The 13,012-nt window shown below is 29.3% G+C and overlaps 1 protein-coding gene across 5 annotated transcripts; it reads right to left on the bottom strand.

Annotated features, from left to right (window-relative positions):
* Window positions 1-3,105: 3,105 nt before the first annotated feature.
* LOC148200775 (pre-rRNA-processing protein esf2-like) lies at window positions 3,106-10,369 on the bottom strand. 5 transcript variants are annotated; one of them, XM_088111752.1, is made up of 10 exons: window positions 10,112-10,369; window positions 9,889-9,946; window positions 9,528-9,802; window positions 8,950-9,013; window positions 8,761-8,828; window positions 8,278-8,367; window positions 8,069-8,199; window positions 5,899-6,021; window positions 5,314-5,369; window positions 3,106-3,390 (listed from the first exon to the last, which is right to left on the bottom strand). In XM_088111752.1, exons 3-9 carry the CDS (start codon window positions 9,760-9,762, stop codon window positions 5,352-5,354), a joined length of 729 nt encoding a protein of 242 aa, XP_087967878.1. In that variant the 5' UTR covers window positions 9,763-9,802; window positions 9,889-9,946; window positions 10,112-10,369; the 3' UTR covers window positions 3,106-3,390; window positions 5,314-5,351. The 5 variants fall into 5 exon arrangements, with proteins under 5 accessions (XP_087967878.1, XP_087967877.1, XP_087967874.1 ...); XM_088111751.1 differs by having other exon boundaries at window positions 3,108-3,378; XM_088111748.1 differs by lacking the exon at window positions 3,106-3,390 and having other exon boundaries at window positions 5,209-5,369.
* Between the last annotated feature and the right edge of the window lie 2,643 nt (window positions 10,370-13,012).

Raw genomic sequence — 13,012 nt, 5'->3', positions numbered from 1 at the left:
TACAAAAATAGTTACTAAAATGTTAAACTGAAAAATATTCTTTTTATTATAAATAATTATTTAAATTTTAAAAGTAATAACTAAAATTGAAAAAAATTAAAAAACAAACAAGAAAAGAGTGTATCATTTTATATATATATATATATATATATATATATATATATATATATATATATATATATATATATATATATATATTGTTCTGAATTATAAAATCTTTTGAACTCTTTAATTTTTATATTTTGTTTCCATCTTAAATGTAAAATTTTTCATAGTTTTTTGGATTTTTGAATTTCAAATTCACATTTTTTATTATACTTTATCAGTTTTTTCATTTTCATATTTCTAATTTAAACTTTGTTATCATATATTTTAAAAGTTTAAACATTTTATAATTTTCGCTTTTTAATAATACGTTTATTTCTATGTTATTGAAACTAATTCTTTATAACTTTAAATAAGATATTTATTTTCAATATTTATTATTTAGTTTACTTTTAATTTATTAATGATATCATTATTTAATTATTTATGTATTGCTTTATATTATATTTTAAATTTTATTATTATTTTATGTTATTGTATTATTATATTACTATTTGTTCTAATATATTTTATATTGTTAAGAACAAACAAATATTTGTGCATTCTTTGACTGGTAGAATTTATTTTCATCTTAAATGCGTCAGAAATATGATAAAACTGTTTAGAAATATTAAAGAAATCCATTAACAAGATTTCATTTTATATTTTTAATTTTTGTATTTTGATTTGAAATACAAACTCTGTTACGAAATGATTGGTCAATTTTTATTGTCAAATTTTATTTGGTTGATAAAATAATAAATTACATTCAAGTTTTTTGTTTCCAATAAAACACAAAACTAAATCAGAAATTAAAATTTATTTTTAATGAAAACAATAATTTCATAAAGTGTTAATATTTGTAGTTAATTAGTAATTAAAAAAAACTAATTTATTTGCTGTAATAAATTATGAAATAAATCTATAAAATTAGTTGGTTTAATATTAATACTAAAACAAACCTCGTAAATGAAACTGGAAGAAACTTTTAACATTGCAATAAAAATAAATAATAAACTTACAACTGAAATGTAATAGTATTAATTAATTAATCATAAATACAAAATAAAAATAACAGAAAACATGTGACTACAAATAAAAAAAAATAGAAAATGCTTAAACAAAATGTCCCTCAAAGCCGAACAAAATTATGAATTTCCAATAAAATTAAACACCAAAACAAATGGAGAAAAATTTAGAATATTATCAAAACAGATTTGGTCAATTTTATCGTGCAATTTTATTTGGCTAAAAATAATTAGATTCAAGTTTTCGGTTTCCAATAAATCTAAAAAAACAAACTAAACTCAAAATTCATAATTTATTATTATGAAAACAACAATTTTAGATCAGATCTAGCAAATGAAAATAATAAATTAGAAATCTTTTATTTTGCAGTAAGAGTAAATAGTAAACTTACAACTAACAATTAATCGTATTAGTTAATTAATTAAACAATTAATCATAAATACGTAATATATTCATAATAGAAATAAAATAAACATCAAACTATGTATAAAAGTAAAAAAAACGCATAAGAGATGAATTGGTTTGTACTTTGAGTTAATTTTGACAAACTACATATATTTTTATATACGAATATTTTAAAATAATATTTTAAAACTAATAACATCTTAAAAATAGGAAAACTTAATTATTTTAATATTAAAACATTATAAATAAAAATTTTATAAATAAATTTTATTATTTTAAAACACACTATCAAACTATTAATTATTTTAATATTAAAACATTATAAGTAAATTTTTTATCAATGAATTTCATTACCTTAAAACATAATATCTTTCTAGAATAATAAAAACTCATTTAAACATAATATCTTTCTAGAATAATAAAAACTCATTTTTCTTTTGAATATATATAAATATATATATAAATGTTACGATAATTTAGCAAGCTAAATTTTCACTAAAGATAATCAAGATTATCTAGATATGAAAGTCCATTTCAAAGATTCTAAGAAAGAAGAACTTAATTAAATAATAATAAAAACAAGAACACAAATGATACATGCATACCAAATAGTAAACATTATATACGGATTCAAAAGAGAAGAAAAGATGAAAGACTTTAAAGGAAAGAGAGAATCAAAGTGAAGGAGGTCACTTGAGAGGGTTACTATGTGATGACAACTCCTTTAAGGACTTCTCATCCAAAGAAGTATCAACTTAGACTGAGACTAAGAAAGGAAAGTGAATAAAGACTTTCAACAAAAGCTCTTTCCTTATCTAAGTCTCGGATAGATTTACTTTGCTAAATAACATTTGCATTGTTTTGTAGGCCTTAAATAAAGGTTGAAGACCATGGAGAATCAACCAAAGAAGCTTGGAGAGCCAAAGGAATCAAAGGAATCAAAGAAGAGTAGAAAATATGTGTTTTCCGGATTGGAGAAGATAGCTTTCGGATTAGAAATGCATTGAAAAATGGCTTCCGAATTGAACTCTACCTCAGCCACTACCAGCCTAAGCTTAGTAGCATCTTAGATACTCTTCTTTAGTGATCTTAGAAGCTTGCAAAGTCAGATTTAGAGCTCTCTCTTCACCTATAAAAGAGAGGTGCATCTCCATGTAAAATCCAACTTTTATGAGATAATGAAATGCTGATAAGATTGCTCCAGTCATATCCTCAAAGTTCAAACCTTCTAATGTTAATTTCACACCTCTTCCTCTAGCTTCCTTCTCCTTTGGAAGGCCTTCTGAGCATAAGAAACTTCACACTCACCAAACCTCCATTGAACCATTTCACAAACACTTGGCGTGCATCATAGAATTCCTTCATCAAACCATTTCGCTGCCTTCTTCTAATTCGTGGAGTTGCTTCCATCAGTATGGCTCACCAATCCAATACAAATGAGGATACCACCACTTAAACTGACTAAAAATAAGATTAGAGAAGACATACCCTCAAAGAAGAGCACTCTCACAAATTGTCAAATATATGATAATTTTACTCAAAATATTCAACCATTCTACAAATTTAGAAGAGTTTGTAAAAAGGTATTTTAGAAAAAACACAAAGCTAAGGACTAAGAAGCAATTACATAAAAAATGCTTCTAAAAAATAAGTCATCTAAAAAAGGAGACTCCTTGCATGAGACTTGATATAGCTTGGTCGCTAAGCCTCTCCTTTAGGCAACATTAACCTTCTAGAAGGGAAGGTCAACCTTACTTTCCAAGCTTCCTCCAAAAATGCGTCATCTATGTGTAGGTCCAAGGATGAGTCTCTTTTAACTCCATGTAATGTTATTCTCCTTGAAAATGGTCGTAACTTATTCTACAAAATAAACTAGCAAGAAGATCAACAAGACAACTCAAGTTGAGTCAACAAAGTAAACTTGACTCATGTCAATAAAAAGAAAGTCAACACAAAACTAAAACCTTATAAAAAAGAGAAGATTTAGAAGCTTCCCTTCTAAACATGTTTATTCTCTTTAAACATGTGCCTTCATCCTTGACGGGGCTTGAAGGCTTATCATTTACCCTTCTCTTCTCTTTCTTACTATTTCTTATTCTCTATTTAACGATTTAAAACCGCTAGAATAATCCTCAGGACGAGCTCTTCAATTCTAATAAATTATTTTCTCAGTTTGAATAAATTGGTTTTCTTAGTTCTTCATTTATCAAATCTATGTTGCATCTCTTGGTCTACATGTGATATTAGATTTTAATACAAGTCTCTACAAATCAATTATAATATGTTTTTGTTGTTTTTACGTGTAAATAAAGTATTGTGTAAATAAAGTATTATGTGATTCTTGAAGATGTTGGATTGTCTTAGAGCCATTTTAGTTGTTTTGTCAATTAAGGAAAACTGGTCTTGGTATGTAATTTTATGAGCTTTGCTTGATTGTGTTATTTGATTTCTAAGTTGAAATAATGGTATGAATGAATGAATTATAAGGCATTTCCAAGGAAGAAATTCCACTAAATGTGTGCATTGAGATGATGACTGTTTCATTATTTGAAATTATCTTAAACTTTATTAACCATTCATACTGATACAAAAGAATATGATTAAGTAAGATTTTCAAAAGAATACTGATGCATTGAGATGATGACTGTCATAAATGTTACACATTCTCATAAACACTATTTTATTTTTATTTTTCCATAATCTTTTCTAAATGCAATCACCATTTATTTGTTAAATATTGATTGAAAGTAAGATTTTAAATTATATTCAATGAAATATTTTTACACACAGAAGTACATGGGAATTGATATAATGTAAAGCTTAGCACAATCTGATTAGTTTGATATTATTATTTTCAGTAAGATATCACATTATTATTATTAATTTGAGATAAGTATTATTTTGTATTATTTGATATCAGGTTATCTAATATTATAGCATAAGCCCAAAATTAAAAAATACATCTAACATTTCCCAGAGAATGCAAACTCACCATCATACTGATTCTCTCTTACTCAAAAAAAATCCCAATTCTATTATTAATTTGAGCACTAGAGAATCTTTTACAAATAAATCTTCCTTCATCTTCAACCTTCAAGAGCACACATCAAAAATTTCGAAGTCACTCAAATTATGTCTATTGTTCAAAGGTCCACATTCAAGATCCCTTGTAAACACATTAAATATTTTCTAAACTGCTAAATTGGGTTTTTCCACTCCACTCTAGAAAGGAACAATTTGTTTTCCCGTAAGTTCATATTAGCCATCAATGCCATAACAAGAAGGTTTTATTAAAACAAAATAACAAACAAGAAAAAACAAAAGAAACAAGAAAACTTGAAAAAACCACACCAAATCCATAATAAAAATACATCGCAGGCATAAACAAAAAAACCTATGATGAAAGATTATGAAATATACATAAATGAAAAAATGTAAAAGTCCGATAAAAAAAATTAAAGTTTAATAATCAAATTTCTCATCATATTAAACCCGTTCACAATCTCAGCCCACAAAAAATCTTTAAAACTTACTATGGCTTTATAAAAATCTTGCTTTTGAAAATATTAGTATTAACTTTTTTTTTACCTACCACAACTAGACTCCTAATAATTTGAATTGACTCTTCAAAAGAATTAGAACGTTTTACGTATACACGGATTGCATTAATATTCATTTCGAAAACCTATATCAACAAAATAAGGCATTTTCTAGAAAATTCACTAAAAATTAATAAATACATAGAAATTAAAACATCACCAATTTGAGCCAAGCACAAAGAAAATTACAATGAACCTTTTGGATCCTGATGTTGAAGCTATCAATACATAAGATTACAAGCCACCAAATACCTGCAAGGAACAAAATGGAAACCCTTCGAATTAAAAACTAGCAACGTCATATATTAAGTTACCGCACATTTTCAAGAGAGGAAAGAGAGGGCAATGAAAAGCACAAATATAAACACCAGTAAAACAATTAACATTTAGTTCCTACAGTTTTTTTGTTTTAATTTTTCATTCTGGTAAATTTGAAATAACTATTTCCAGTCATTTAAAATTTATATAACATTTGAAATAACTACTCTAGTCTCAAAATGAGTAACTTTAAGTTTTTGTTTTTATATTAGTTTTCATTCCTCAAAAAATTGAAATTACTATTTTGGCTCTTTACCATTCATCTTAAAAAAAATAATATTTATTTTAAGGAATTTCGATTCTTTTCAGAAATATTATATGAAAACATTATATCATTTATGGTCCACTCAACTTCTCTTCAAGTCATGAGCAGATAACAAAAGATTTTACTCGGACCAAAATACACTAAACAAATTTAAACCAAGAACTATTATCTCTACCTAATAATGAAATTGTTACTTACAGCATCCAATACATCGTCTGAGAGCTCAGGTTTACTTTTCTTCGCATCAGCAGCTATAGGCTTTGTTTGAGGGAAATGACGAATCACTTTTGCCACTCCCGAGTCTTGTTCAATCTTCTGCTTCTGTGCAAGCAAAATGTAATTATGTCAGTATGAACTAATTCTTCAATATAGACATTACTTGTTGAAATTTGAAAAAAAAAAATACAAATGAAAAGAAATAGCTGAACGTGTCTTTGAAATAACTTTCTGATTGCCATATTTGTGAAGCAAATTATTTATGGAAAAAAATGATAGTTGAAGAATCTTTGTGGCTAGTAAAGAGTAATCAAGAAAAATTGGTCTTCTATCAGAGAAGACAATCATAGCTACTCATCATGTGAGTCTAATTTTAAGGAGCTTCAGTAATTCAAATAGAAACAAGTTGTACAATTAAGCACATGCAATGGACCACAAAATAAAAACGAAAAGAAATAGCTGAACGTGTCTTTGAAATAACTTTCTGATTGCCATATTTGTGAAGCAAATTATTTAAGGCAGAAAAATGATAGTTGAAGAATCTTTGAGGCTTTAAGAAAAGAATCAGAAATCCGTGGTAGCTATAGTATCAAATGTCACCACGTAGTAGGAATTTTCCAAGTTTTAGTCTAATCAATAAAGTGTAGAACTCAACTTATTAAAAATCAGTAATTGAGTTCCTTGAAACATAGAAGTATACTATTTATATTGCAAGTCAAGCTGAAACAGCCTCTAACAGAGGTAGTTGCAAAAGGAATGACAAACATCAGGAAATAAAGGAAACAAGAGATAGGAGTGGATGAGAGTCAAGGCTCCCCCAAGCAAGAGAAACTCTCTGCTCCAATTTTCCTATGATCATCCAAAAAGATGCCTCCTCATCAGTACATCATTCCTTACAACAGAAATACACACATCAAGCTCCACTAACTAACTAGCAGCTAAATTCCCCTTTCTATATCTTCTACCTTTTACAAAAGCAAAAAACACAAATTATTAGTTAGGCTTGGGCTTGGGTCTTTATTAGTTTGAGGCACTGTTCCTAACACAAATGAACATTTAAAATTGCAGTAGATTCCAAAGCTACCCATGATTTAATTTACTGTTCTCAAAATCAAATTTATTTAACTTATCTGCTACTCTCATTGTTAGATTAGGTCCAAATATAGGCCAGACTTCAAATCCTCAACCAGAAAGGCGGTCCAAAAACAGTATCCAAAAATGGGTATCAGCTACATTGACTGTTGTGATCGAATGGAGATACAATAGATACACCTTACTGCCATTTAGAGAAGCAATTTTCATGGACTTACATTTACAAATTATATAAGAAAGGACTCCTATTTCCATAACTCATCAGTAATTTATTTTAGAGACAGATCATGTTAGATGAATAGAAAACAGTAAAAATGCTATCTCATGGTCTGCCAGAATTGCCACTCATCACTGCTATATGAAAGCCAAAATAAGACACAGTAAAAGACTCAAGAAGCAGGGATGACTGAGCTTTTACTAGGTTTATGGTTAGAAAATATAATTCTTCTTGTTAAAGTTGAGAATTGAATAATGCTAGCTATTTCAGAATTCCTCGAAGGTTAAAACTGTAGCAAGAAGTTTTAATTCAAAGGTAAGCCAAAAGTATAACAAGCAAGATATTTCAAATTAGAAAACTACATCTAAATAGAAAGCTTCATTTCTTGCTCGCTTTCATGCTCCAATTAATGGAGAACTTTTTTAAGTATTATGAAAAATGCTACCTATTTGCAGATCACCCCAAGATATTTGAAAGCTGACAGCTTCAAACAATAACAGACAAGAAAACTAACTATCGTTTAGTTATTTCCTTAATGGAAATGATCTTTCACTATGCTCCTTATATGATATCACCCAATACCAGAAAAAAAAAATAAGCCACAAAGTCAGGTACCAACCACAAAAAATTAAGAAAATGTCAATCAATAGATTTACCGCCCATTTCTCGTTTATTGGGGTTGGCTTTCATACAACCAAATAAACTATTAATCAAAATAAGGTTTCTTGTCTGAAATTCAATGCCTGAAGTACATTCCTCCAATGTTTAAACCAAAGGTAATGATGGCATGGTACACCAAATTTACTTTTTAAGTCTTTGAAATATGTAGACATAATAGCATACCTTCTTTAGCCGCTCCTCTATAGCATTCAAAGCACGTGACTGATCAACTCTCGATAGATAGAAATCCCTCTCTCTCTTGGCAGCAGAAAGTTCTACAGCCAGCTTTTGCTCCCGAATAGCTTTCTTAAATGCTGTAAGATATACATTGTTTCAGCACAAACAGCTTAAGCTCCACCACTAAAACAAGACACTGATCATAAATCGCTCACCTAGTTCTTCAGTCAGATCATCCCACTTGAACTTACTTAAGTACTTAATATTCCAAAGGTCATAGAAGAAAGATGACCTCTTTCTCCCCCCTTGAAGACAAAGAATACAAATCAAAAACTTGAAAACCAAATTCATACAGACAGACACAAGTTAAAGAAAAATATCCTGCTACAGTAAGCATACTGCACTATGAAACATCACTAAACTTAAAGAATAAACCAATTCTAGGGTTTATAAAACAATATTACTATTCTCATCAAAAAGACTGAAGAAGCAAGAACAATTGGTATATACAATACTGCAACTACAAATAAACACCATATCAATTTTTCAAAAAATTCCATACAGATGTATAATAGTCAAAGCATGAAAATTAAGACATACTAATATTCTAGAATCGTTAACATAAAAATTTTCATTTAAGAATGAATAACAGAGAGAGGGGGGCAGGTGTCTGACAGTGACAAGATTCAAACACATACCTATTTGTTCACCATTTAACATATTGGCAACCCTCTTAGCAACCCTTTTATCACCGAATTCAACCCATCTACACAACAGAGAGAAAACCAATGATCATATTCAAATCTCAACAACAGAAAAGTCAGCAAACATTGGAACAACTTCAATCAGATACCAATCCTATTCCAAAATAAAACATAAATAAATACCCTTCTGAATATTCTTGGTCTCGAGATCCACGGGACCGCTTAGAAGGCACTTGGGTAGCAGAACCTGAAAAATCAAATAATAACAAAGTCTCCAGTCACAACAAAATTCAAAATAAATAAATAATATACACCTACTAGAATTTCATTAGAATGCCCCGATGTTTAAGGTGATTTCCAATGACTAACTTCTTATAGCTAGACATTTGGTTACTATGCTTTTCTGGCATCCAAACCATAAAAATGTTACCGCTCTTATTATTATGCAAAATTTACCTTCTATGTTTTTTTCTTGATAATTTTTTACCACCATAATTTTAAATTTTCACGCATGTGTAACAAAACGCTAATGGAAAAATGCATGAAACTTAGCTGGTAAAATTCACGAACTGATGATGGTTGAACGGTATAAAGTACAACTAAGCTAAAAAATAAAGTAGTAATTTTACAATCAATGTTAAACTCCAATTGAAAAAAAAAGTCTAAAAAATAACCCAGCGAAACATCATCATCAATTTTAATTTCATGTTTTTTCCAAATAAAAAGAACAATCCGAAAATTTAGTGAAAATTTAGTGAGACCTTGGGGAGAGAGAAAAATTCGTTGGATATCACCGAACTGAGAGAGAATGTGGCGAAGCTTTACGTGGTCCATGTGAAGAGGGATTCGGCTCAGATAGCACACGCCCCGCTTCTCCGCGCCCTTCGACGCCACTCTCTTCTTCTTTGTTTTCTTCACTTTCGCGTTTTCGCCGTTGGATGTAATTTTTGTTGCGTCAATCTCAGCGACCTCTTTTTCTTCCTCCGAAGAATTCATCGTTTTCTGTAGAAACACCTTCCTCTTCTTCTCGTTCAAGCTGATTAACAAAACACGAATTTTTCTCACACTAGAATTTTGCTGATTAACAAAGCACGAATTTTGGTGACATTTGGTTTTACTGACCTCACTCTGCCGCGCCGCACGATGCAATTATTGTAATTTATATTGTGACTGGCATCGACTTAAAATAAAAAATTCAAAAAATCGAATAAAAGAGATATTCAACTAAAGCAAATAGAAAATTAAAATAGAAATTCTATTTATACTGTGTGTTGTAAATAAGAGTCTATTTTGACAAATCAATAAAATATTGAATTGATTGAATTCTTCATTAAGCATCACTTACTTCTTCACACCAATTAACGCGCAAGGCGTTGCGGCTACGACTAATGCAGGGCAGGCCGTTGCGGCTTCCACCAAAGGAGGTGCAGGGCGTTGAAGGCTTCCGGCAACGGAGGTGCGGCCTTCCGGCAATGGAGGTGCACAATCTCTAGTTAGGTGCGGCGCTGATGTTTGAAACAAGGGGAAATATTAGGGTTAATATTTTTTTAATGAAAGATAATTTTCAAAGGGCTATAGGGAGCAGAAAGAAGGACCCTGGCGCTGATGTGTGAAAAAAAGGGAAATATTAGGGTTTTTATTAATTTTTAATGAAAGATCATTTCGATAGGGGCTATGGGGTGCAGGAAGCAAGACCCTGTTAAAAAAGGTATCTGCTCTTTTTGGGTGGAGAATAAAAGGGCTGGGCTATATTTCTTTTACCACTCCATATATGAAACCTATAAAATTACTTGTTGCACCCATGTACAATTTTTATTTTTATTTTTATTTTTAGCTTTTCTGAATGGTAGAATTCAAGCCATTTTCTTCTTTAAAAGAAACTTTCGAATTCCAAAATTTGTATAATTACAAGTTAAAATTGTTTCCATGTTGAATGTTTTTCAAAGTCAATTTTCACTTCTAGATATGTGTAATGTGAAAGTTAAAATTGACCAGCATATTTTATAATTTGAAAATTAATTTTAACTTATAAATTAGCAATGTAAAAATAAAAATAAGACCATATTTGTTGAAACATTGGTTAAACATAAACACTATGATCCTAACCATGTTACTGGATAAAGATAAATTTGAGAATAATAACGTTCATTTTGATGTGTGAAACTGTGTCACAGTTTTATTCTTAAAATCGTATCATAAAATAAAAATAATTAGAAATATTTAAACTTGAAATCGACTTCTATACAATAATATTTGATATGATAAAAACACACATATTTTTATGAATCACCATAAAATGACGTAGAATATTTCAAGAGACTAACAACCACCAACATAAAAAATAAAATGATTAAGAATTATAAGTAGCTCTTTCAATACCAAAATGTTATTTAATTTTTTTCAATGATATAAATGTCCCTTTTGTTTTTAAAGTTTGTATTAGAAGATAGATAAATTAGAAAATAATACCTCTGAAATTATATATAAGAAAAACTGTCTTTTCTTATTAATTAAAAATAATAGTCAGTTTATTTGTGGTCTTGTTTTTATATAATAAAGAAATATTTTTACTAAAGTACCCTCAATTATATCTATGAAGGGAGATACTTATATTTAAAGATAATGAATATATTTTAAATAATATTGTTAAATAGGATTGCTCGATTTTTAGATATAAATTTTTTTCTTATGTTTAAATATGAAATGATAATATAATTTTAAGCAATATGCCTGACAAAGTCAATGCCGCAAAAGCTTATAGTAATTTTTTAAATCATGGAAGGTAATAAAAGTGTTTATTTTCAGTTTAAGACTAGGAATAATATTTTTATAAAAGTAAACAAATTTAATCAAAATAGAGAATAAATTAGTATTTAAGTTTATCCTTACATTCTCTTTGAATTTCAACGTTAAATAATAAAGATCGAAAAAACAAATAAGAGATGTGAACCCTAATTAAAGGGAAAAAAACATTTTTGAATCACTGATTAATTTCTTTCCTTCAAACAAAATCATTTGAATATGATCATTTGAATATGAATTGATCTAATTTCAAATTATTTTTTTAATGTTTAGATACTTAAGATTGAAAAGAAATAATTTTTGAGAACTTAATTGATCCTTCTCACAATCTTCTATTTATAAAAATAAATTGATACACAAATACATGATAAATAGGGTAACCCTAGACACAATATAATCATGATAAATAGGGTAATCCTAGACACAATATAATCATGATAAATAGGATAACCCTTGACACACTAAAATGATGATAAAATAGGATAAATATCTTAACACTCCCCCTCAAGCTGGAGCATACAAATTGTATGTAAGTGTGGAACAAATAAACTCAATCCGAGGACTCCTTAATGACTTGGTCAATACATCTGCGAGTTGATCGTTTGACCCAATAAACTCAGTACATATTTCTTTGGTCAAAAACTTTTCACGAACAAAATGACAATCAATTCCTATATGTTTAGTCCTCTTGTGAAACACTGGATTTGATGCAATGTGGAGAGCAGCTTGATTGTCGCAATACATCTTCATAGTATGGATGTCACAAAATTTAACCTCTTGAAGGAATTGTTTCACCCATATAAGTTCACATGTTAATGATGCCATTGCCCTATACTCGGCTTCCGCGGTTGATCGAGCTACTACATTCTGTTTCTTACTTTTCCATGAAATAATGTTTCCTCCCAGAAAAACACAATATCCTGTTGTAGACCGTCTATCAATAGGTGAACCTGCCCAATCTGCATCACAATACCCAGAGACATGAATGCTTCCTTTATCTTCATATAACAATCCTTGCCCCGGATCCTTCTTTACATACCTTAGAATGCGAATGAGAGCATTCAAATGGTCAACACATGGAGCCTGCATGAACTGACTAACCACTCCAACTGCAAAGGATAGATCTGGCCTTGTAATAGTGAGATAAATCAGTTTGTCAACCAGCCTCTTATACCTCTCTGGATCGGAGAATAATTCACCTTCTTCTGTCCTTAATTTCTGGTTTGGGTCCATGGGACTGTCTACCGGTCTACAATCAATCATGCTTGTTTCTTGTAATATATCAAGAGCATACTTCCTTTGGGAGATTACAACTCCATCTTTTGATTGTGCTACTTCAATGCCTAAGAAGTATTTGAGACTTCCAAGATCCTTGGTTTGAAAATGTCTACACAAGTACTCTTTTAGTTGAGATGTTCCAACAGCATCATTTCCTGTAATGACA

The sequence above is a fragment of the Vigna umbellata genome, chromosome 4 (assembly GCF_029865625.1).
Source record: "Vigna umbellata cultivar VRB3 chromosome 4, Vumbellata_1.0, whole genome shotgun sequence".
Classification (NCBI taxonomy): domain Eukaryota; kingdom Viridiplantae; phylum Streptophyta; class Magnoliopsida; order Fabales; family Fabaceae; genus Vigna; species Vigna umbellata.
The sequence above is the reverse complement of the archived record's forward strand: the minus strand, read 5'-3'. Positions and strand labels throughout refer to the sequence as shown.